The sequence below is a fragment of the Armigeres subalbatus genome, chromosome 1, assembly GCF_024139115.2.
Source record: "Armigeres subalbatus isolate Guangzhou_Male chromosome 1, GZ_Asu_2, whole genome shotgun sequence".
Lineage (NCBI taxonomy): Eukaryota > Metazoa > Arthropoda > Insecta > Diptera > Culicidae > Armigeres > Armigeres subalbatus.
In genome coordinates this window covers 271851452-271876747 of record NC_085139.1, presented here as the reverse complement: position 1 = coordinate 271876747, position 25296 = coordinate 271851452, and the positions used below count along the sequence as shown (strand labels likewise).

At 42.4% G+C, this 25296-nt stretch overlaps 1 protein-coding gene across 4 annotated transcripts in view; it reads right to left on the bottom strand.

Moving 5' to 3' along the window:
• Positions 1-25296, bottom strand: part of LOC134207606 (early endosome antigen 1) — a 61454-nt gene that overhangs the window by 2809 nt on the left and 33349 nt on the right. The window contains exons 5-9 of one of the 4 annotated variants that reach the window (XM_062683318.1): positions 12167-12262; positions 11917-12091; positions 11588-11802; positions 10969-11373; positions 8277-9602 (exon numbers count right to left, since the gene is read on the bottom strand). In XM_062683318.1, the coding sequence (XP_062539302.1) occupies positions 8490-9602; positions 10969-11373; positions 11588-11802; positions 11917-12091; positions 12167-12262 (2004 nt within the window). In that variant the 3' untranslated portion in view covers positions 8277-8489. Of the gene's footprint in view, positions 1-8276; positions 9603-9686; positions 10429-10968; positions 11374-11493; positions 11803-11916; positions 12092-12166; positions 12263-25296 lie in introns of those variants that run through there. The other 3 variants (XM_062683319.1, XM_062683320.1, XM_062683321.1) reach the window with 3 other exon arrangements.

Genomic DNA, 25296 nt, shown 5'->3' with positions numbered 1-25296 from the left:
GGTTCGTCTCCTTACTAAAGATAATGAGATGACAATGAGCCAGGCTGCGGTGTCCAGTAAAGATTCAGCCTAAGGCTGATGCCATACTGGGAGAGAAGAGAAGCGATTAGAAGAGTTGAGAGGGAAGCGAAGCGTCCGCGTGAAAGCTACCTCAATGAGCGATATATGGAAATCGCTTATACCTGTCATAGTGGAAGCGATGAGAAGAGGCGAGAAGCGGTAGCCAAAGAGGCGAAGCAGTTCGTAGAGTGCTTTGCCGCGCGAGATCGCAAAGGATCACTTCTGTATGTTTGTTGATTTGAGTTTACCCTCGTTCGCAGTTGTGTAAAATGGCTGTGGGTGAAAAGTATTGCGGGAGAGGAAAGCGACATTGTTTATTTTGTTAATTTGGTCAATGAAAACATTTAAATATGTATGGTTTTAGCTACATGTATATGATGTATTTCATAGTAGCAGTACTCATTAAAATTGGGAATATTCTGGTGCAGTCCATGCATTTAGAAACACTTTGAAATAAAAAAACATGTATTTTGCTGTTACCACAGACAAATGGATGTTGAACTTTTTATTTTAATATCGTTCTCGTATTTAGGATTAGTTTCAAATGATAGATTTTCACGCATCTGTAATGCGCGTTTGACCCGAATGAAATTGTTGTGTTCAATCGCTTTGATATTTGATTTTACACTGGAGTCGGTTTTTACGCGGAAGATACGTACCGTGTATCTCAACTTCAAAGAAAATCGGGTTGGCGCAATTTTTGCTCATGTCCGCATATTAAAACTTCGGGAACAATCCGATAGATTAGGAAATTGTTGTCCTGATTTTTTGCCGGCCATTGGTGGGAAATGGTTTCCCTTTTTTCTGCGGATTTTTGGGATTTGCGTTTGTTTACGCCGTTTTTTAAAAAAGTTGCCGAGACAAAACGAGTTTTGTGGAAGTTGTTTTCATGATGTGCGTATCTCCCGAGAAATCAACTTCAGTGTAGAGAAATGTTGTAAGAAGAACATCCATAAACTACGTAACGCTTGAAGGGGGAGGAGTGTTGTCGGCGAAGTGTGACGATCCATGCAAAATTTTCAGATGTTTCATACAAAAAGGGGGGGGGGGGGTCGTGATGAAAATTTCCCGTTACGTAATTGATGGATCTTCCATAGCAAACGTAAAATATAAATAAAATATGGCCCAAAAAGTTTTACCATAGCTACGCCCTACGTCTGTTTGTATGTGGTGATGATCTATCGCTCACATCATAAAATCGGTTTTGCGACATTCTATAAATCTTCCCAACACTCTTCTCTTTGTGCTAAATATGCTTGGAGAAGCAAAATATTCTACATCTGAGGAAATCCATGTTTTTACACTTGTGTTTGTTGCGAGATCAAAACTCCGAAAAACGCTTTCAGTATGTCATAGCTCGCTTTGATCGCCGCTTCACTTCGCTTTGCTTAGCACCAACCTCTTCGCTTCGCTTCTCTTCGCTCCCAGTATGTCATCAGCCTAAGGATTCGTCTTCTTATCAAAGAAAAGGAGCTGTCAGAGAGCCAGACTGCGCAGCTTCGACGACGCATGGTTGTCACTGAGATAACTTACAAATTAAGTAAGATTGTGCACCCTACAATGGAATGTATGGAAAAATTATGACCATCGAATTTCAACAACGAGTAGTGCTTAAAAGTTTCATCTGCTCGAAAAAAGTCCCCATGCAAAATTTGATCTCAATCGGACTTCGTTAAGAGTTTGACCAAAGCGGTCAAAGTTTGACTTTTATGAAACTCGAAAATTTCCAGAAAAATTTCGAATTTTTTTATGTCAAATGTCGCAGAAATGCATGAAACGTCGAGATCTGGTGTCACCTCGAAAAAAAAACTGGGACTTTTTAGGATTTTTTCGAAATTGTTTTTTTTATGCCAAATGTCTTTTAAAAATCAGAAGGGCCATGTACAAGACACGACCGCACGTGACCAATGAAATGATTGCAGCGTCTTCCTTTGTCACGTGCTTGTGATTTAGCTCGTCTCGGATCAATTTTCTCTTTCTTGAAATGGTGGCTCTTAAAAGAATCGATTTTTTTTTCATAATTCACTTTTCCACATACTAAAAGTAACAAAATCACTTTTTACTTGACATCATGAATTTTCTTCTACCCACTATCATTTGTACTTTAGAAATAATCCTCTTAAATCAAATTTCTTCGGTCCTGAAAAAAAAAATGGATTTATTTCTGACATAATCAAAATAACAGCAACCACTCAATCACTGAATCTTGCGAGTAAATTGTAGTTTGGGAGCTGCTTCCATCGATGACGGCCAGACGACTTTTCAGACACCACCGTTACGAAAAATGCCCTCCTCCAGTGCTGCCACACCGCCACAGCGCAAAAGAACGGGCCTTATATACACGGAGAGAATGAAGCGGTGGGTCTAAAGGGCCCCTAACTTATTTATCACTCTGACCTCCGTACCGTACCGTATTTTTTTTAAAGAGGTAAAAAACTGTAACCAGACACCTAGGCTAGGCGAAACCCAGGTGATTATGGGGTGTCGCTCCTAACACATTAAAACCAAGTCCTTTTGCACTAGTCGATCTCCACATTTGCCTGCCGGAACAGAAAGAGTCCGGCAGAGCAGTTATAAGAGTACATTACAAGAAGCACGACACTGCTGGGCCCTAGACGCCTCGGCAGTTCTCACGCATTGTGGAACCTCCCTGGCCTGCAACAGAAGGCATCACACATCTGCCGATCTGGAGGTGCCTAATGGTTAATTTATTGGTACCTGTAGCTGTCTGAGATACCTTCCATCTGAGCTACACTCATACTTAGCGTTGTCCAGCAGCTGGAGCATGTGCATTAGAGTGGGGCGCAGTTGTATGGGAAAACGCAAACTTCGTCCGATCAAGTGAGATCAAGGTTTTTCTGAATCGTTTTGGGACCCCAATCAACTGTGCAAAATATGGGCTCGATTGGTTGCGACCTCGCATGCCGCATCGCGTTTTAAATTTACATGGAAATTAGTATGGGAAAATGTACTTTTTTACATTTTTGCTCTTAGCGGCTTCAATTTATCATCAATCACTTGACTCAATACGTTAGCATGTAGCCTGGAAGATGCCGAAAGACTTTGCCGAAGAAGGTATGCAGCTGGAAGGTCTACAAAAAATGTTATTTCGTTTTGAAAATTGATTGTTTAAACCATATGCAAGAAATCAATGTTTCTGCCAGCACTACCGGACAACCTGTAATTATCAGAGGGCAAAACCCATTTTCTTTCTAGTCGGAATTTTTACTTTGTGAAATCATTCCGAATATCCCCCATTAGCACCAAAGTACTATAAAATCAATAATTTTGAAATAACACTCAGTTAAATTATTGCTCCATACGTTCGGCAGTGCTGGCAGAATAAATGATTTTTGCATATGGTTTGAACACTCAATCTTCGAAGCGTTATAACTTTTTTCGTAGATGTTCCAGCAACGTGCCTTCTTTAGCAAAGTTTTTCGGCACACTTTGGGTTATACTTTAACGTAATGTGCCACTTGGTTTATGATGAACTGAAACCTCTAGTAGTACAAATGCAAAAATATACGTTCTCCCATACTAATTTCCATACAAACTTCAAACGCGATGCGGAAAGCGAGGAAGCAACCAATCGGTCCCAAATTCTGCACAGTTGTTCAGGACCCAGAATGGCTTCGAAAAACCATTGATTTGAAAAAATGACCATGACGCCCCACTCTAATGTGCATTTACATGGACATGAACGAATTATTAACAAGGAATTACGCATGATAATAATTGATTATTTTTGCGTGCACGAACATGCGCATATGTAGCACTTTTTTAAACATTTCACAACGCTACACATTTGTGCCAACCGCGGTCAATGCAGTTCTATTATTCTACCTTTTGTGCAAATCATCATACAAACATGGTTTAACGTTGACACTCAATAGTTTAAACATAATTGAAAAATTGCTGAAGAGTTTCCGAGTCGATTGATGAAAAAATCTCGGAAATACACCAGAAGATTAAGAAGATATTAGCGTTTGAAACATCGCCTAATTTTGTGACGGTTTCATATTTGGAAATTTTCGTTTTACACCCTGTATTCGAGTCTTCCCCTTATGGAACGTACACACGGTCAAGCAGTTTGATCAACCTTGACTCCACCCCCCTTTTTCTCAAACATCCATCAAGTTTTTCCAACAGCGGCAAAAACAATCAATTTATTCGACCAACAATATCACACACGAACGACCGTAGCGCCAAGTTGAGCACCAACCATCAAAAAATATATGGGGGTTTGTGCAACTTCAGTACAAATGCTCAAACATGTTCGGCGAACCTTGACTTCACCCCCGACAACTCAAACCAAAATCAAACCGTTTTAATTTTTTCCAACCGAGCCGCCATCTGTCACAAGATGAATATAGTATTGTGTCGCCAGCACTAAATTGTATTCCGACTTCCGACGTTTTACTTCCGAACTTACTTCCGACATCATGAACGACAGAACAAAATTTGAATTTGCTATCAACACATTGTCGGAAGAGCGTTTGGAAGTGTGGAAATCGACTACCGAACTTCAATTTGGTGCCAGCGACGTTGTCAGCGACAAAACAAGCTCGATTTTGTGACAGATAACACCGTGCAGTGCTGCATATTTATTTTATTTTTCCGTCCGAATCTTGTCGGAAGTGGGCCTTGCTGCCAGTTCATCAGCGTCATATAAACAGTTTTGGTCTAAATGCACAATAGTAGGTGCTCCAACCTGCCAAGTTTGTGGAAGAGAAGACGGCGGGGGTGAAAAATTCATTTTCAGTGCAAAACGAAAACAAACCGGCTGGCTCTCCCATACTAAAATCAAAGATGGCTGAATCGTGAATTTGGCAGGTTGGAACACCTAGTGGTGTATTCATCTTGATCTGTCAAATGGTTGTTCAAACAAGTTCACGCACGTTCAAACAAAGCAGCAACCGAAGCGTTTTCTTGGGGGCGGAGTCAATGTTCGTCAAACTGCTAATGACTGGTGTGTACGTTACATTATGGAACGTACACACGGTCAAGCAGTTTGACCAACATTGACTCCACCTCTCGGTTATTCAAACATCCGTCAAGTTTTACCAACAGCCGCACGAACAATCAATTTATTCGACCAACAATATCACACACGAACGACCGAAGCGCCAACTTGAGCACCAACCATCAAAAAATATATGGGGGTTTGTGCAACTTCACTACAAATGCTCAAACATGTTTGTCGAACCTTGACTCCACCCCCGATCCAAAATCAAACCGTTTTATTTTTTTCCAACCGAGCCGCCAACTGTCAAATGGTTGTTTGAACAACTTCACACACGTTCAAACAAAGCAGCAACCGAAGCGTTTTCTTGGGGGCGGAGTCAATGTTCGTCAAACTGCTTGACTGGTGTGTACGTTGCATTATGGAACGTACACACGGTCAAGCAGTTCGACCAACATTGACTCCACCTCCCGTTTATTCAAACATTCATCAATTTTTATCAACACCGACACGAACAATCAATTTATTCGACCAACAATATCACACACGAACGACCGAAGCACCAACTCGAGCACCAACCATCAAAAAATATATGGGGGTTTGTGCAACTTCACTACAAATGCTCAAACATGTTCGGCGAACCTTGACTCCACCCCCGACAACTCAAACCAAAATCAAACCGTTTTAATTTTTCCCAACCGAGCCGCCAACTGTCAAATGGTTGTTCGAACAACTTCACACACGTTCCAACAAAGCAGCAACCGAAGCGTTTTCTTGGGGGTGGAGTCAATGTTCGTCGAACTGCTTGACTGGTGTGTACGTAGCATTAGACGTAGTTTACGTCAAAAATTTGTTTCAGAGATAACACCAGATCTCGACGTTTCATATCTACGACATTTGGCATAAGAAAATCTATTTCGAGAAAAATTTTAAGTCTCAAACAGTCCCAAAACGTTAAGTCCCTTTGAAAAAAAAACCGAGATGATGCATTTTTAAGACATTTGACATAAAAAAATCGATTTCCAAAAATTTTCAAAGTCCCAAAAAGTCATTTTTTTAGGTAGCATCAGATCTCGAAGTTTTATGCACTTCTAAGACATTTGGCATAAAAAAAAATTGATTTCCAAATTTTCTCGTACCCCCACCATTTTTCGTGTTTCAAAACAGTCAAACTTTGGCCGCTTTGGTCAAACACTTTTTTTGCCAATTTGTTTATTTGAATAAGGCTCAGTCGTATATAAAAAACACTTTGGGGAGCCGAATGCTTTTTTTGTTGTTGTACATTATCAATTACATCTAATTTAGCACCTCAGAGCTAATAAATAACAATGCAAAAAACTAATCATAATAGAAATCCATTTGTTCTATCGATATATCGACGGCTGCCGCTATTATACCTTCAATTATTAGCCTTCGTTCGCTTTTGTCTCTCAGCTAGTCATAGGTTGCAATTCTGTACTGCTTTCTGGGTGAAATCTCTGGTACCGTGATCATGCTATCTCCACTCTCGCTAGATGCCGTGTTGTTGGGTTTCTTTTCTGTCGTGCTTACAGCAGAGTCCGATGCTAGATCGGGTGACCATTGTCGCTTGGCATCTGCTTTCTTCTTGTTCTTCTTCTCCGTTTTGCCGCTGTTGTTTTGTACTATTTTCTCCATTGCTTCAGACTCTCCCAGTTCTTCCAGGATCTCAACTTCAAGTGCGACCGTAGAACATGTTGATTGCTGTTTCTTTTGGGACAACATTTTCTCAAATGTTGATCCGACTAGCAAGCAAAACATTTCAATTTTATCCCGTCATAAAATACTCGGCCTTTTCTGTTGCGGAAATACAGGATGTCAGGAATCACTTAATCGATTTCCATATATAAACCACGAACTCCGATATATGGAAATCGATAAAGAGAAACTCAGCAGGGAACCGTTCCCGCACGGCACGTTTAATCCTACCATATGCTGATAGCTTCTTCTTCTTCTTCTTATTGGCATTACATCCCCACACTGGGACAGGGCCGCTTTGCAGCTTAGTGTTCATTGAGCACTTCCACAGTTGATACGATGATACTTTTATAGGGAAATCGAGAAAATTTCCAATCCGAAAATTGTCTAGACCGGCACCGGGAATCGAACCCAGCCACCCTCAGCATGGTCTTGCTTTGTAGCCGCGCGTCTTACCGCACGGCTAAGGAGGGTTCATATACTGATAGCACTGACACCAAATCGGCATCCGATAGTTCGGGTGGCAAATCAAACACACGCACGTATCGAGTGGTTCCCGGACCTACATACCATCACTTCCTTTCCGTTTGTATAGCGAAAAGGAAGAGATTTCTCGTTGTTCGCAATCACGTATTTCATTGCCTCATTGGACTTGAAACGAATGAAAACGGACTTCTCGTCCGTCTCCATTGCTGATCGGTCACCGTTGAGCGATTTGATAAAAACAAACCATATTTGCTACTGTTGGAGGCGTGGCATCTACGGAAAACACAAACTCCAGCGTATTCGTCACTGGAACTTCACTCGACATTTCGATCAAAAATGTGTATATTCGATCAAATACAAAGTAAGCAGAGCTGCGAGTGAACAAAAGCGACTTGTCTGATCGGAATGTGATTGTTCACTGATGGTCAAACACTTAACGAAGTCCGATTGAGCTGAAATTTTGCATAGGGACTTTTTTCGAGGGAATGAAACTTTTGAGCACTACCCATTTTTGAAATTCGAAAAGGCGATTTACATTGTCACCCTAATACGCATGAATTACCTGAAAATCATGTTACTGCAGAGAACAATCATATTCTATGTTATCGTGACACATGGCATAGCCCGACAAGCCTTGAAGCGATAGATGAACTTGCGTTGGAAAAATAAGATGTCATGGCCATCGAACTATTTCACTTATTACGCGACGCAGAGAATATACTAATTGAACACCTTCCCAAGCTAATTCAGCAAAATGTAGTAATGTAACTACTGTACTAATTTTGGTTTTTCATTATTACACCCATTATAACACTCATTTGAGTTGCATAATAATCATTAAAGCACCCATGGTATGGAAAAGTATCACTCAAAGACGAACTAACCAAGTATTATGATCAGGAATTGCAAAAATAATATTGATTTACTTCTTCTACACTATGTATTACACCACAATTAAGATCTACAAACAATTCTATTAGAACCAAAACCAGCTACAAAAACAAACTTCTCTTTCTACTGATAAATGGCAAATCAAAAACACATCGAATATTACTCGTTTGATATATACTCATTTACAACATTTATTTCGCAACTCACGAATACAAAACCTAGCTTAGAAAATTATGTATCACAAACATTGAAATATTGTTACATTATACTGATTTTATAAACTACGAAACACACATTCACTACAGACTAAAATAATACAATTGGTACAAGTGGATGGAATCATTGTGCTCATACTCTCATATTTACGCCATCATGATAGATCTTTCCCCACGCGAAATCCAACATAGTACAGGTATATACCGAAAACCAATGCCGAGAAGCTCAATCCAACAAAAAACATCAAAACCAACGGATTCCAGTTCTCTGTACCGTTTTCGAGAGATTTCTTTTCGCTCGAAACACCGTCCCCCAAGGCTTTATTGTTGGACTGCTGCCTCTGGAGGGAGGCGATCCGGAAAATTTCCGAAAACCGTTCCAACAGCGGCACATTCACCGGTCTCATTCCGGACGTTGAACTGCTCACCACGTCTTCGAACGGGTCGAGCATGCTTCCGCGGTACAACAGCATCCTACTGGATGGGAGTATCTCGCTCGGTCGGTCCAGCACCATTTCCTCCAGGAGCATTTCAAAGTTGCTTCTGGAGTGGTCGTTGCCGGACTCATCCGATCGAGTTCCGTAATCCTCGAAGGAGTCATCCTGCGGCGATCTTCGACCGATTGCCTCACCGTCGATGTTTCGTAGGCGATTGAACGACTGTCTGCGTTGGTCACGGCTCTTCCGGCGATGCCTGTCCCGCCGGTTGGTGCACAGCCGTTGCACGAATGTGCTATCGGTTTGAAAGTCCCGGTTTGCCATAGTTGAATCGATCTTTCTGGGAGTTCTGATCCTTGTGATCACTTCCAAAGGTGATTCGCTATCGTTGTTGTTCAAATCCTTCAGTCTATCCCCGTTGAAAACTATGAGTTCGGGCTTGGAATCGCTTCGTCCGAACACTGGCATCGTGTTGATGTCAATTTTACGAATCGGACCGGTGGTTTCCTTGTAATAAAATCCTCCGTATGGGTCGTCGGGCAATGCGGAAATGCTAGAAGGGCTGCTTCCTGCGCTGCCACTACTATTGTTCGCACTGCTTAGACGGCGGTTGCTGTCGAACCGGGTAATTACTTTTCGGAAGTGGAGATTCTTACGCTCTTTACGTGTTTTGCTGGCTTGGTTGTTAGTTGTTGTTGCGAGTCTTGATTTACGTCGTCGGAGTCGTGGATCGTCCAGTTCAGAGCTTCCCGTATCGGTGTCATCACGTTTGGAGTTGATTTTCGTGATGAGCGGGTGTCGAATCAGGGGAAGGTCATGTCGTTTAGGAGTCTTGCAGAGTAGTCAGCGAATGTTGGATAAGTTTCAGCGATTAAGGACAAGTACGGAAGGAAAAGCATGCAACAAACAGTTGACGTTAGACAATTGGAAGACATACGAAGGACTAACAAAACGTGAAAAAAATTACAATTTGTCAAACAATTTCGTGATTAATATGTATGTTTGCGTAAATGTAAAAAAGGCCTATTGTCCTCATAAATGTGTGTTGTTGACATTTGGAGCTAAAATTCAGCTGTCCACAGCTTTGAGCACAAATGAGTGGGTCTCTGTACTAGTAGGTCAACTGGCGTCACATGTGGTACAATGAAAAGACAAGAAAAGCTGCAAAATAAACGAAGATATGGTTCTCGAAAACTACCGAACGGTAAGACCGCTGAGAGTGACGAGATTCTGGTCGAATTGCTAAAAGTTGAGAGAACCCGACTGTGTGAAACAATCCACAACGTGATCGAATAAATATAAGAGAGAGAAGAAATACCATCGAGCTGAATGGACGGCTTCATATCTTTAATCCTAATACTATGTATGGTCTACGAGTAACATATTATTCAGCTATATTGATGGCATTCCTCTTACAAATAATTTATATAGGGGTAAGGTTGTTTACTCCGTAATGTGAACGTATTAGGTAGGTATATGAGACGCCGAAATGCAGCTTTAATAATATCAAACCTTAATATATTATTGTTAATTAACAAACCATTGGAAAAATACAATTTAAAAACAATAATTCAATATTCTACTTTACAGGAGTAGTAACAACGCGGCGTCGATTCCGACGCTTATCATATTCCCAGCTCACGTTGAGTAGCGTGACCTATCGAATAAACAAAAAAATTAGAACAATCGAAGTTAATTGCCTATTTTCCGGGTATTGACCAACCGAATTGGTAATTAATTACTAGGTTTGAAAACTCGATTTGTGCAATTGCACAACATGTGAAAGGTTTAGTTCGAAAAATGTATTGTAGGGTAACCACTTCTTTTGGTGGGGTTTGAACCCACGGCCCCAGTATGCTAGACAGGTGATTTTCCTACTAAGCTACGAAGGACATCCTACGTCCTCCACAGCTCAGCCCAACTACCAGACACATAGCCAAACTTCCTAAATTCATTATCCGAACTAACTCTTTCCCACCCACTCTTTGTACAATGCAAAAAATTTAGAATTAAAAAAATGGTTGGACGGATTAGTATTTTGAGTATTCAGAGCGATGCAATAGTACGGATATATACAAATAAAAAAATATAATAAAATATATATAAACAAATAAAAAGAGCAAGCGATTCCATCCACTAAATCCCATCGACACAACATCTAGATATAGAAAGGGAAAAACTTTTTTTCATTATCTACCTCGTCCCTTTGCAGGGGCTGCAGCGAGTTGAACAGGTGCGACGAGCTGATCATCTGCTTGAACTTGCCGGGAGTTTTCCGGCGAGCATTCAGATCGGCAATACTGCCACTGTTGTTGCCAGTGGCTGCGGGTGGCGCCGAGGACGCATCCACGTTACTCTTCCGACCGCCGAAACTCAAACGACCACCGAATACTCCACCACTGGAGGTTCCACCATTGCTGTTGTCCTTGAGAATTTCCTTGTACTGGAAATCGTTCGTCGGTAAGGATCCTCCGAACGATAGGCGACCGGCTTTCTTGCTGGGAGTCGGAGGCCCCGGCCGTTTGTAGGAAGTTGTTCCACCTAGTTTCTTACGTGAAATCAAGCTTGTACTGCTGTCGTCCAGGTTACCGGCGGCGAGATCCTGCATTTAAAATTGAAAATTAGCATTCACCTAGGAACGGAATAGTCAACCCACAAAGAGGACAAAAACCAAACAAGGAAACGCACACAAGCACACGCACATCACAGATACCAACTTAACTCATCAAGAATCAAGCAGACGTTTGGCCGGCTAACTCATCCTCCTCAAATATAACGCCACAATGTTTCCGGATGATCGGTACTGCCGTACTTACTCGATTGTCCTCGTCCGTCAGGTTCCCGTCGACGTACTGCGGCAGATAGCTGCTCTTTAAATGGGGCGGAACCATCGAGTTGCGCTGCTGCAGTTCCGAGTACCGGATCGAATCACGGCCGGCGAACGGCGGCGACATGCGGCCCGATTTCAGATCCGTTAGGTACGTGTTGTTGAATATTTCACCCTCTTCGTCTTCCATTTTGAGATTGGCACCTGGTGAGAAGAGTGACACACGTGGATTATGTCTACCCATACTGTTTGATCAGAAGCGATCAATTTTAATTTTCGAGTGAATTCGCATGACAAAATTCAGAAAAAGAAACTTACAAAGCCGAGCGTGTGCTGGTGGTGGCATCAGGGATTTGCGCTCTTTCTGTAGGTCCTCCATGATACGCAGTTTGGACTGGATGAACTCGTTCTGTCTTACCAGGTCCAGATTTTTTTCATTTAGATTGGCAATCTGCTGTTGTAATTTGCCAGCGTGGATTTCCATTTTGGTGAACTGTGAAAAACAAAATGTTGGTTGTAGTAGCTCGTAGTAGTACATTAGCTCGAATTAGAAACCATGATGCGTTACCTTTTTCTGCTCTTGCTGAATTTCCATTTTGAGTTCCAAATAATCCTTCTCGAATTTGGTCTTGGTTTTCTGAATTTCATCGTTGCATAACGATTTCTGAAAAGAGAAGTATATAGGTACATAATAAACATGTTACTGTTAGATTTGAGGACTAGGACTTAGGACTAGGGATTGAGACCGGTATTATATAGGGGAACTGCTCCGTTTTCCATCTCACTGATCATATATTCATCTCATCGCGAAACAAAGAACCACCAATTTCTTCGTTTCTTTTGGCTAACATGCGGGCTCACTTTCAGCAATCACAAAAATAAGAAACAAACCAAATACCTTTTCATTGCTTTGTTTTTCATGGGATGAATATCGGAGCTATGAGATGAAGTCCAGGAGCAGTAACCCTATACTCGTATTCTTGATTACGAACGAATCACTTCCCCACTTGTTTTTGCTGGCGTAAACGAGAATAGGCATCAATATTCGTTTGAAAGAGGATTTGGTAGTAGGTAGGTAGTTCAACGAAAAGTATTTTCCGGAAGAGGTGCTGATCCTAGTTCCATATTAGGAGACAAATCGGTTTAAGTCAAAGCCTGTGCAGAAATATCTGCCAGTTGGGTAAAATCTTCAACGTCCATGAAGCCATATGGCCACGTACAAAATGATACTTTATGTCTATTTATGCGTTACTTCTATCGCCAGAGTACTTCTCCTCGCTTGATTAAGTGTTGACAGTGATCTGTTTTTACTGCACCCGGCTACCGTACAAAAGCTCTTGAGAAATGTATCCACTGATAGACTTCCAATCTTCAGGGTCGGACGTCTATTCAGCATCTAAAAATTCTATTAATAAGTCATCCATTGATCCCACTTGAACTGCAACATCAGCTTCTTCGTACCTTGCAAGTAACGAACGATTCACTTTAGGGTTTGCGAATGGCTATGGATGGCTACAAGGCGGGTCAATACAACTGACCTAGGATGGCGTACCTCGCAGTTCAATTCGAAACTGTTAGAGGAATCATTATAAAAGAAAAGTCGGACTCTTGGCCTGAGTGGCGACGAGTTATCCGATGTCTTGACACGAGTTTGTGACGTAACAACGCCAAGGACGACTAAGCCAACATATGTGCTGATCTTCGCAGCACCTGTCTTAGAACTTAAAGAATATTGCGACGTGCTAGAACCGAGGTGGACAGGATCGATCGAAAGACTCCAGATGTTCAAGACAGCAAGCAGAGCTCTAAAAAACTACGAGATCAAACGTAGTGAGAGAGACTGGTTTGAGCACGTGTGTAGGATGACTTATGACACTTCATAAGGGGATGCATACAGAAAGGATAAAGGTGGCTAGGACTTAGCACACCTTCTGAAAAGTTCTTTGAAATGTTAGCCAGGATCGTCGAAGGTTTCCGTTGCATAACTAATCGAACTGACCCATTACACCATACGAGTCAGTTGTCGTAGTACCGCTAGTGATTAACGACGAACTTAGTGTCGCTGAAAAAAAAGATGAACAAGGCACCAGGTCTGGATAGAATCCCAATTACGGGCCGGTGTCAGCCATTCTGATTTTTTCCGTAATTTGTGTGAATGCACGCAAAACAATTTCGATTCAAAAGAAAAAATCAATGTGGTATTGATTTTTTTCTTTCGGATCAAAATTGTATTACGTGCATTCATATAAATTATGGAATTTAAGTGGAAATGGAGAGAACCGGCATTGCAAAATTGAACATTGAGAATTACAACTCATGGAAACTTGAAGCATAGAGTTTTTGCTCGTCAGGGGAGCACTGTGGAAGTACGATTCGGTGCGAATATCGATCAGGGATAATGCAGATCAAAGAGCGCGTGCTACTATCGGGTTGCTGATAACTCGGAGTCAACATGGACATATTCGGAACATTACGTCCGCTAAGGCTGAGTGGGACAGTTTGAAGAAGCAGCACGAGAAAACGACGTTGACTTCAAAGGTTCAACTTTTGAAACGAATTTGTAACCTTTAATATTGTGAGGAAGACGACATTGTTGAGCACTTTGCAAGAGTTCGAGGATCGTTTTGAGAAGCTTACAAATGCGGGCACCAAGTTGGACGATTAACTACACGTGATCCTTGTGTTCCGCAGTCTAGGCTCGTTTGACGCGTTAACGACCACGCTAGAGAACCGCTCGGAGGACTATATGAGTTTGGAACTGGTCAAAGAAAAAATCGTTAACGAGGTGATGAAAAAATGAGAAAACCGATCGAAGCTGCCGCCGTTATGAAGTCGGAATTAAACAAGAAGAATATTGTGTGTCACCATTGTAAAAAGGTGGGATATAAGAGGCGGTTTTGTAAACATTTGACGAATGAGAAAAAAGGTGAGCGACAACCAGTGTTGGTAGAATCATGCTCAAATCTCACTCACCGAAGTCCGAAGCCTCATACGCGAGCTGACTCGCTTCTGCATGGAGAGCATTGCGCATGAGTTCTCCACGCAGAATCGCATCGTTTCGCTTATTGTCCGAAAATAATTACACTCCAAAAAGTGTCAATACCCGATTGATGCGTATTTTTATGTTTACGTATGGAAAACACGCAAAAATCACGCATGATGCAAATCGCGAGTCAAATCACGGACGATTCTCTGGGCCATGAGTCGGGTGAGGTATGCCTCGCGCTTGATTTGAATCGTGTATGAGATTTGAGAATTTGAGTTTTTACCAACACTGCCGACACACACAAGCGCAACTTTAGAGCATAATTGTGGCAAATACTGTGTTCACGAATGGCATCGCAGATTAGCACACAGAGACATCAATGCTATTCGCATCCTCGACAGCAACCGGCATTACGCGGCAGGTAACTGTGCACATAACAAAACCTGTGAACCGTGTCTGCAAGGAAAAATTACTCGCCATCCGTTTCCTACAAAGTCAAAAATTAAAATCATACTTCTTGACATTGATCGACGATCAAGTTCAAGATAGGAATGAGCATGGAAATTATTTTTCCTAACAAGCTACTTGTGTTGCTATGTAGCTCCCATAACAACGTAACAGCGCTTCGACCGATTGATTATTGCGCCAACAGATTCTCATAAGATTGGTCGTATGAAAATCTGACGACCAGTATCCTCAGTGTGATGCTCCAATTCACCTGAGCTACTTGTCAACGCCATGTCAACAATGTCATCAAGGTTCTCGGCATACTGTGGGAGCTAATCACCGATGGACTATTAATTGCCGAATGCGCAAAGGCGCCAACTGATCGCGACCTACCAGCTACGAAGCGAATAATCTACTCGGAGGTAGCGAACGATCCGCTAGGATTATTCGCACTTTCCATCCTATTAGCAAAGCTACTGCACTGGTACAACGCTTATGGCAATGTAAACTGGATTGGAACGAACCCGTTGACGACCAAACACAAATGGAATGGAACAACCTCCAGACTGCGCTTCCTCAACTGATGCTGGTAAAAATCCCTCGCCAAGTAACGTTTCGTGATGCTGTTTGTTACGAGCTGCACGGATTTGCAGATGCGTCAAATGCGGCATACGGAGCCTGCGTTTACATCCAAAGCATAATGGATGATGGAACCGTCAAATCCAGACTGCTTATCAGCAAATCGAAGGTGGCACAACTTCAAGCACTTACGATTCCACGCAAGGAATTGTGCACATCATTATTACTCGTTCATCCAGTCTACAAGGTGCTCCCAGCCCTCACCATCAACATACGAAAGGTAGTGGTAGTTATATTCCGACAATGAAATAGTTTTGACGTGGTTGAAAATCATCCTTATCAGCTACAAACATTCGTATGTAATCGTGTAAGCAAGATTCAAGCCAACTCCGATCCTTTGTAATTATGTTCGTTCCCAACACGAATCAGCAGAAATTGTATCTCGTGGTATGCTTCCCTCCTTAGTCGTGCGGTAAGACGCGCGGCTACAAAGCAAGACCATGCTGAGGGTGGCTGGGTTCGATTCCCGGTGCCGGTCTAGGCAATTTTCGGATTGGAAATTGTCTCGACTTCCCTGGGCATAAAAGTATCATCGAGTTAGCCTCATGATAGACGAATGCAAAAATGGTAACTTGGCTTAGAAACCTCGCAGCTAATAACTGTGGAAGTGCTTAATGAACACTAAGCTGCAAGGCGGCTCTGTCCCAGTGTGAAGATGTAATGCCAATAAGAAGAAGAAGGTATGCTTCCATGCGAGCTTATGGTTAGCGAACTATTCTGGACTGGTTGCAAGTATATCAACTCACCGGTTACTAGTCTTGAGGTGGTGAATGATGTGCTCGACGAGGATCTAACGGAACTGAAGCCCAATGTAGCAGCAATGCCGGCGCTCATCGAAGAGCAGCTGGAAATATTTGAAACCTGCAGTTCTTTCCGACGGATTCAACGAATAATCGCATGGGTAATGCGGTTCTCGAACAACGCGCCCAAGCCTACAAAGAAGCGCATCACCAGAAGACTTCGACGGTCGACGATGGTCATCGTACGCGTGGTTCAGCACATCGAACTATGAGATGAAATCCAGCGAATGAAAACTAAAATACTTTGCAAACGCATCGGAAATCTCAATCCGATCTACACCGATGATGGTGTGCTAACACATCCGACGAATCGAAGCACCAGCTGATTTTTCCGGACGCAAGTCCAGTCACACGTCGCCTGATCCGAGAAATGAACCACGAACTTTTGCACGCTGGACCGGCTGGGCTTCTTTCTGCAATCAGACAGCAGTTTTGGTTGCTACGCGCATTCGGCAAGCCTCGTTGGATAAACGTACAACTCGTGCTGAAAAAATCATATTTTTGCAACTATTTGCACAAACTACTATTTCGTTCAATCAAATATGATTTATTGTGGAATTCAACGAAAAAAGAAATAAGCCGGGAACAATAATTATTTTTGTTGTTTTTATACAAAATATCATTGAGTTTAAGAAACTTTTCTCTACGTGTATTTGTTCGAATGTCATTTGGGGCGAATAACATATTTAACCGATGGTTTGGACAGCGATACACGGCCAAAAGGGACATACAGCCGAACCGGTAATTTGGGCGAAAGTCGTTTGCACTAACAGATCATTTGGCCGTAAATACATTTTGACCGAAATTGTCGTTCAACTGAACAGATCAACAGATGAAAATAACATTTACGTATGATTAAAAAAAGCGACTTATTCGCGAAATGGCCCTTTTTACCAAACAACCATTTCGGCTGTTACGTGAGGATGCGATTGTGAACATGTGCCGAACTGTCGGACTATCGATATTGTTTGTGACTGTTAATCTTTGGTGGATTTCTGCTTCACAGTGACGTGCTTGTTGACGGCTATTACAAAGAAGCAATAAAATCAGAGCAACAGCACACTCAGTTCCCTGTTCCGAAGCGAAAAAAACCGTAGATGTGAGTATAAGGCTACTTATTATTTTATGTAAATATTAAAAAAGATAAATTTTAGCTTTACAGCATGTGGCATAAAAACAATTGTGAACTTATTGCCCTGCTGGAGTATCGGTATCCTTCGCTGCTGTTGGTAACAATTTTGGCCAAACAACATATTCGGCTAGATGGGTTTCGCCCTTATGTTTTTCCTGCCAAATCGCATATTCAGCGAATAAACTTTCGACTAAATGGTCTGTCTTCGATAGCTATGGCGACTCAGTATGAGTTGACGAAAAAAAATGGTTTTCGCGAGAGAAAAAACTTGAACACGTCTGTCCTATACAAGATCTAACTTTATTCTGCTTTTTTGTTACAGCATGGTTGGCAAACAGGAAATGAGCATGAGCATGAGCATGATGACCGTGCATTTCGTAGTTGCTACTCCGTGATCGATCAGAACAATCGCAATTGCACAGGGAACCAATAGATGGAAGCATGGGATTTGCTCTCCAACCTCAATGTGCACAGTCCGAGAGCTCTAGTATTTTGGATAGTCGATAACGGCGCTGGCCACGTCCTCACGGTCATCGGGGATGGGAAGGAATTGATGATGCAGTCACTCGCCCACTGCAAGCCGAGAACACCTGCGGAATTTTATTGGAATCTTGGGGACAAGGTTTTATGGCAGAGGTTCGTCTTGGTTAACGGGTTGCCAATGTGATAGTTATGAAAGGGTGGTGTAGTGTATTCTAATTAGATGCCGAAACGAACTTTTACGCTCATTTCGAATTCTAACAGTTACCTGCTAGAACTAAACAAGTTGTAGGTATAGGGATAGATGATGGTAATGGTATGAAAGCCCATTTCCAGTTCTAGCGATTTCTAGAACATGAGAAATATATTAAAAGATACAAAGTAGAAGGAATGGAACGGGCCTGGGATTGAACCCACGACCTCCTGCGTATGAGGCAGAAGCGGTAGCCATATGACCACCAAGCCCGTTAGCATGGTTGGCAAACAGGAAATACATAAAAATAGGCAAGAAAATTAATTATTTCAAGATAATATCAAGGGGTTCTTCAATGCAAATTTATCGCAAACATAACAATTCATTCTCCCCCCGTTGAGGCTCAACACAAGGAAGTTCAGCAATTTTCGTAACCGCTCGTTTAAACCAGCCCCCTGAAACGGCTGTCATCTGCATAAAATATGATTGAAGCCGAAAACTTAGTGCTAAACTTGGTGCTAGCTGTCAAGCAGTGGCTTTGAGCACGGAACACAGTGACGCATGCGACAATATCGCTCGAGATGAAATTTAATTCGAATAAAATATGTTTCATTAATGTATTGCAATTATCTCTATAGCTGATTCGTTAATTTCAGATATACATGTTTCGTTATAGCGCAAAAGTTATCAGCACTGTATTTGTCACAGTAACAAATACCAAATTATTAATAACAACAAATTTGTCAAGTCTGCCTGATACCTATGTCGATATCTTAACGGCTTGATAGATGTCTGAAGGAATTTGACAAATATTGTCGATACAGATGAAATCAAGAACATGTATGAACTTGTCTCAACTACGTCGCTCGACTGAAACGTCGCTGGTCGCTGGTGACCCTTTCCAGTAAGTGCTCCAGCGACGCAGGCAAATTTAATGCGTCGCCGCAGCACCAAACTGGAAAGCGCTCGCTGGTTGAGCAACGCGACGGTTCAGCGACGTTCCAGCGATGACTCGCATAGACAATATTTGGCATTGTGGTAAAGAGTGGGCCTTTAATTTCTAATGCATTGTTCTGTAAAAAAAACAAATTTTTGCAAGAAGAAAAAATAAGACTGCAAACCAATTAACTAATTGATCAGCAGTGATTTATTTTTCCTCCAAATTTAAGAACACTATTCTCGTTGGAATCTGAAGCAAAAAAAAAACGCTGGTATCTCCAGCAGTTTTCTGTTCATGTTTAAATTTTGTTTAAATAAAAAAAAATATTTATTTTGTTGCTCAGAATTGCGGCGTAATTGCAAAGTGCATTGATCCAAATTCCGTAGTTAAAATAACGCGTTTAATCGCCAAAACAGACAAAATTTGAATCTCGTGATACAATCTGCAGAAAATAGAACAAAGCTGTGCAACAGTTTTGAGCTTTTGAATCTGAACTTAAATGAATCTGAGGCAGCTGCTGGGAGAATGCATGTTTCAGATTCATATTAAAATTAAATGCAGCAGAACAATTTGAATCACTACTAATCTGATTTTATTCTTAGGTTACTTAGGATTCTTAAGATGAACTCATAATAAACCAAAAGTCGAATGTTACACATTTGCGACATGAGCAGTATGGTTAGGTACCTCGTCGAACTTTTTTCCGGTGCATGATCATTGGCAGCTCGATAGTTATTATTTTTAGTCTCATGACTTTAACGCTATGTCCATTATGCTTCAAAAAACTATTATTCTGTCAACACACAAATGGTCCAGTTTAAAGCAAAATCTTATCCACAATACGACATCCAATTCCAGTTGGATGAGATCAAATGTAAAGCAAAAAGGTTCCAATAGTGTTTCATAAAACACCTGTCGATAACACGTACAATGACAAAGGGCCAATTTCTTCACCTTCGCTTAACTCTTAAGAGGTGCTTACCCATACGTTTAAACCTGGTTTAGCGCCTAAGAGGAGGTGAAGAAATTGGCCCTAAGAGCCGATTTCTTCACCCCGCTTAGGCGGTAAACCCAGTTTAAACGTATGGTTAAGCACCGTTTAAGAGATAAGCGGAGGGGAAGAAGTTGGTCCTAAGTAGATTAATTTATCTTAGTTTCGACGCCCACATTATAGTGAGCTCAAGTTTGTAACCAAACAGTTAATGCGTCAAGGTCTAATAGATGAATTGAGTTCGTCAACTGAAAAGTAGTTGCTGTCTCATATCTCATAGAGGCAGTTCAATAATTATCGTATAACCCTGCTTGCAGGGCAAGATTACTTTTGATAGATTTACGTTTTAATGGTTTTGGGAGGTGCACCAGCCTTTTTAAGACTGGGTATTTTTTAAATCTTCGAACTGGCACTTTCAAGTTTAGGGTAAATGTTGCATTTTGGATCCCTAGAGGAAGTGCTATATCCGCTTATATCTTTCAAATGAGACGTGTGATACAGGCTAAAATCACAAAATTTCATAGATGAAATTTTTGAAAAGGAAGTTTGAAATGGGCATCGGATGTTTATAAATCGCTGAGATTTTTAACTAGGGGGAATGACGGCTTTGGGAGGTTTTATTCTATTATTGGCAGGGGGGTTTTATATGACTGACTATGCTCAAATTTTGGGTCAACATTCTTTGCATGTCAAAGAATATTGTGGCCAAATTTCATTGAATTTGGTCGACAAAAATCCCCCTGACAATAATAGAACAAAACCTGCCAAAGCCGTCTTTCCTCCTACCTGAAAAGAAAATATTCTTCGTTTTAGAGTGCAACATATTTTGGACATAGTCTGTCCAAAAATGAATTTTCAATTTGCACAGTTCATTTGAGCTAAATCAAAGTCTTATCTTTCGATTGACATGCATCAATGAGAAGATTGCAGCGATTTAAATTTACAATTTCAACATGAGCTGATTGTGTTCGTTCTGAGATATTCAATGATGTATGCTTTGAAGCGTAACGCATGGTAACGCTTGCCTTCTGGAAAAAATTGATTTTATCAACTGTTTCGTCGAATCGGTGCATTTGGCAACGCTGTCCAGAATAACATTCCACTTTTTATTATTATTGTTATTTTTTCTTTTTCAAAGTCAGTCGAAATAAATACATCAAGTACAGTCCACGCGTTTTCTTTTTTTCGCAGTGAAGAGAAACATTTTGGTCCTACATCGCCGGATTTCGAAGTGGTTTCGGTCGTCACAATCGCGGAAGGACCCACCGGTCGAATGGATGGGTAAATGTCGTCAACTCCCGTGAAGAAACCGGAAAATAAAGTGGAAGTGTTTAGCACGCCAATCGGGGAACGCCAGCAACAGAAAAAGAAAATGGCGGAAGAATTTCAAGCAACTGTTCTACAACGCGGAGCCGTCAAGGGCAAAATTACACGGATCAGAAATGTTCTGTTCCGGCACGAACAATCGGAAACAGTTCCTGATGAGTTTTTGTTGCGCACCCAGTTGAAGACGATTGACGCTGCCTACGACGAATTCAACCAGTTCCAGAACAAAATTTACGCACTTTCGCCTGTTCATGCTACGGAGCAGGAAGATAAATACGTTGAATTCGAGGAGCTTTACAACGATGTTCGAACCAGGGTGTGCAGATTGCTGGAAGGAGCGAAACAAGAAGGAAAGCATCACTCTCAAATGATCGTCCAAACAGCTCCGGTGCAATCCCAACCAGTTCGAGTACAATCCGCTCCATTACACACTCCACTGCCCACGTTTGATGGAAAACCAGAAAACTGGTTCAAATTCAAGGCAATTTTCACGGATGTCATGAGCAAGCACGGTGGCGAATCGGATGCGACGAAGCTTTACCACCTCGACAAATGTTTGGTGGGCGAAGCTTCCGGAACAATCGATCAACAGACAATCAACGACGGCAATTTTGCAGCTGCCATGGAACATCTAACAGCACGCTTCGAAGATAAAAGGAAGATTGTCGACATTCACGTCAGTGGCATTCTTGGCCTCAAATCAATGACATCCGAAAGTGGCAAGCAGCTACGGGAGCTAGTTGACACTTGTAAGCGGCACGTGGATGCACTCGAATTCTATGAGTTTGAAATGGACGGACTATCTGATATAATTGTCGTCAGCATCCTGGCGTCAAAGCTCGACTTAGAGACGAGAAAATTGTGGGAAAGCAGCATCGATCATGGCGACATTCCCCAGTATTCAGACACAATCAAGTTCCTCACTTCCCGGAGTCAAGTGCTGGAGCGAATCGAGCCAACAAGCAAGCCCAAAAAGTTCAGCAGCATCGCAACCACGAAAATTCCTCCGCTGAAAGCAGCATCTCTGGCAACATCCATCGAGTATCGGTGTAATTTCTGTGAAAAATCCCATCCTAACCATCAGTGTGGGGATTTTCTCAAACTTAATCCGAAAGAACGCTACGAGAAGGCAAAGCAACACGGAGTTTGCTACAACTGTTTGCGGAAGGGGCATGTCACTGCACATTGCTCCTCTACCATGTCCTGCAAGGTTTGTAAGAAGCGACACCACTCTACTCTACATGTGAACTCTACGTCTATGGTTGTCGCTGCCGAACAGACTGCTACTACGGTGCCATCGGCACAATCGAAGGAAGGCTCTATGACGCCTATTACTACGAACGCTATCAGTGCTTCTTGCACAATTCACCAGCAACAGGCGCTGCTTTGCACCGCGGTTGTGAATGTATATGATGATAGCGGAAGAGCTCAGCCGTGCCGCGTTCTGCTAGATTGTGGCTCGCAAGTAAACCTGCTAACGGAAAAACTCGCTTCTCTACTACGATTGAAGCGTCAAAATGTCAACGTTGAAATGACAGGTGTGGATGGTACAGCGAGTCGGGTCACGACCTTGGTACACGTCAACGTGCAAGCACGTAACTACAACTACACAAGTATCATTGAGTGTCTGGTGATCAACAAAATCACTGGGATAATACCAGCAAAGTACATCGATATTACCACATGGCCAATACCATCCGAAATGATTTTTGCTGATCCGGACTTCCACCGTCCTCAGCGGGTGGACATGCTGATTGGTGTTGGCCATTTCTTTGGTCTCCTGAAATCGGGTAGAGTCAAACTAGCCGAGAATTTGCCGTTTGTGCAGGAGACAGTGTTTGGTTGGGTGGTTGGTGGTCTAGCCGACACTACTAGCAGGAGGTACGATGTGAACCGCTGCAACGTTGTGGTACGGGAAGCGGATTTAAACGATCTCGTCGAACGTTTTTGGGAATCCGAGGCGGTACCAACCGCTTCAAGTTTGTCAGTTGAAGAGACGGCGTGTGAAAAGTTCTATCAGCAAACCTACAGTCGCGACGCAAGTGGTCGTTACACAGTGAAGCTCCCTTTCCGTGACAATGTGAGTCAACTTGGCGACTCGAAGCAGCACGCTCTACTCCGATTCTCTTACCTTGAGAAAAAATTTGCCAAAGACGCTGAACTCAAGATGGCTTACTGTGCGTTTATGGAAGAATACAAGCAATTAGGTCACTGCCGAGAGATCGATTCATCTGAAGAAGAGGCTGGTGGATTCTACCTACCCCACCACGCTATACTCAAGCCAAGTTCGTCTACAACCAAGCTAAGAACAGTATTCGATGCTTCTGCACCATCAAGTTCCGGTCTGTCCTTGAATGATACTTTGATGGTGGGCCCTACCATTCAAGATCCGCTCATCGATATAGTGCTCCGGTTCCGAACACACGCCTTCGTATTCACGGCTGACATCTCTAAGATGTACCGTATGGTTCGAGTGCACGACGAGCATACTAAATTCCAACGCATAATATGGCGATCAGATCCTACAGAACAATGCAAGACACTCGAACTATTGACCGTCACTTATGGGACGGCATCAGCACCGTATTTGGCTACCCGCACATTGAACCAATTAGCACACGATGAAGTACAATCCTACCCGCGCGCTGCCAAAATAATAAAAAATGATTTTTACATCGACGATGCACTTTCGGGTGCCGATACACTGGAGGAATTGCTGTTGGCTCGCGTAGAATTGGAGGAGGTACTAGACAAGGGTGGATTTCAACTGCACAAATGGTGCTCAAATTCTGTCGAATTCCTCGATAACATACCAGAAGATCGAAGAGAGCAACGAGTGTCATACGAACTAAATGGCGTGAACGACATGATTAAGACCCTTGGCATACTATGGAACCCTACAAGTGACAAACTGTTGTTTCGGATAGCCCCCACTCAGCTAACGCAGCCGGTATCGAAACGATACATTTTGTCTGAAATTGCCAAATCCTTTGATCCATTGGGTCTACAGGCACCGGTTTGTGTCACTGCTAAACTCATATTGCGTCAGCTGTGGAGAAGCAAAGTGTCATGGGACGAAGAACTCAGCAATGACATCGTGGTGAAGTGGAACAAGTTCCGTGAAGGTTTACAAACATTGATGGATCTACGAATCGATCGTCGAGTCATCGCGCCGTGCCGAATTGCATTGGAATTACACTCGTTTTCAGATGCGTCGCAGGAAGCCTACGGCACATGCGTCTACGTGCGAAGTATTCTTGCGGACAACACTGTTGAAGTTCATCTGCTCGTCAGTAAATCTCATTTGGCACCAAAGTCTACAATACCAAGGCTCGAACTATGCGGCTTTCGTTTGATGTCAAGGCTGGTGACAAGGGTCGTCGAAGCTCTAAAGATGAAATTCGATCGTAAAGTATTGTATTCGGATTCTACAATCACACTAGGATGGCTGACGAAATCTCCTAACCAGCTGAACACATACGTTGCTAATCGAGTGGCACACGTTCAAGAACTTACACCTAGACCAACCTACGAGTACAAGTACGTGCCCACAAATCACAATCCTGCGGACCTTGTTTCACGCGGTCTCTATCCGGAAAACTTGATTGGAAATTCCTTCTGGTGGCATGGACCACAGTTTCTGCAGCAATGCAACTACGAAGAAGAAACAATACAGGAGGTGATTGATCTTCCGGAAGTGAAGGTTGCTGCGGTGGTCAGCTAGAGTACGATCGAATCTTCAAAAGGTTCAGTTCGTTCCGAAA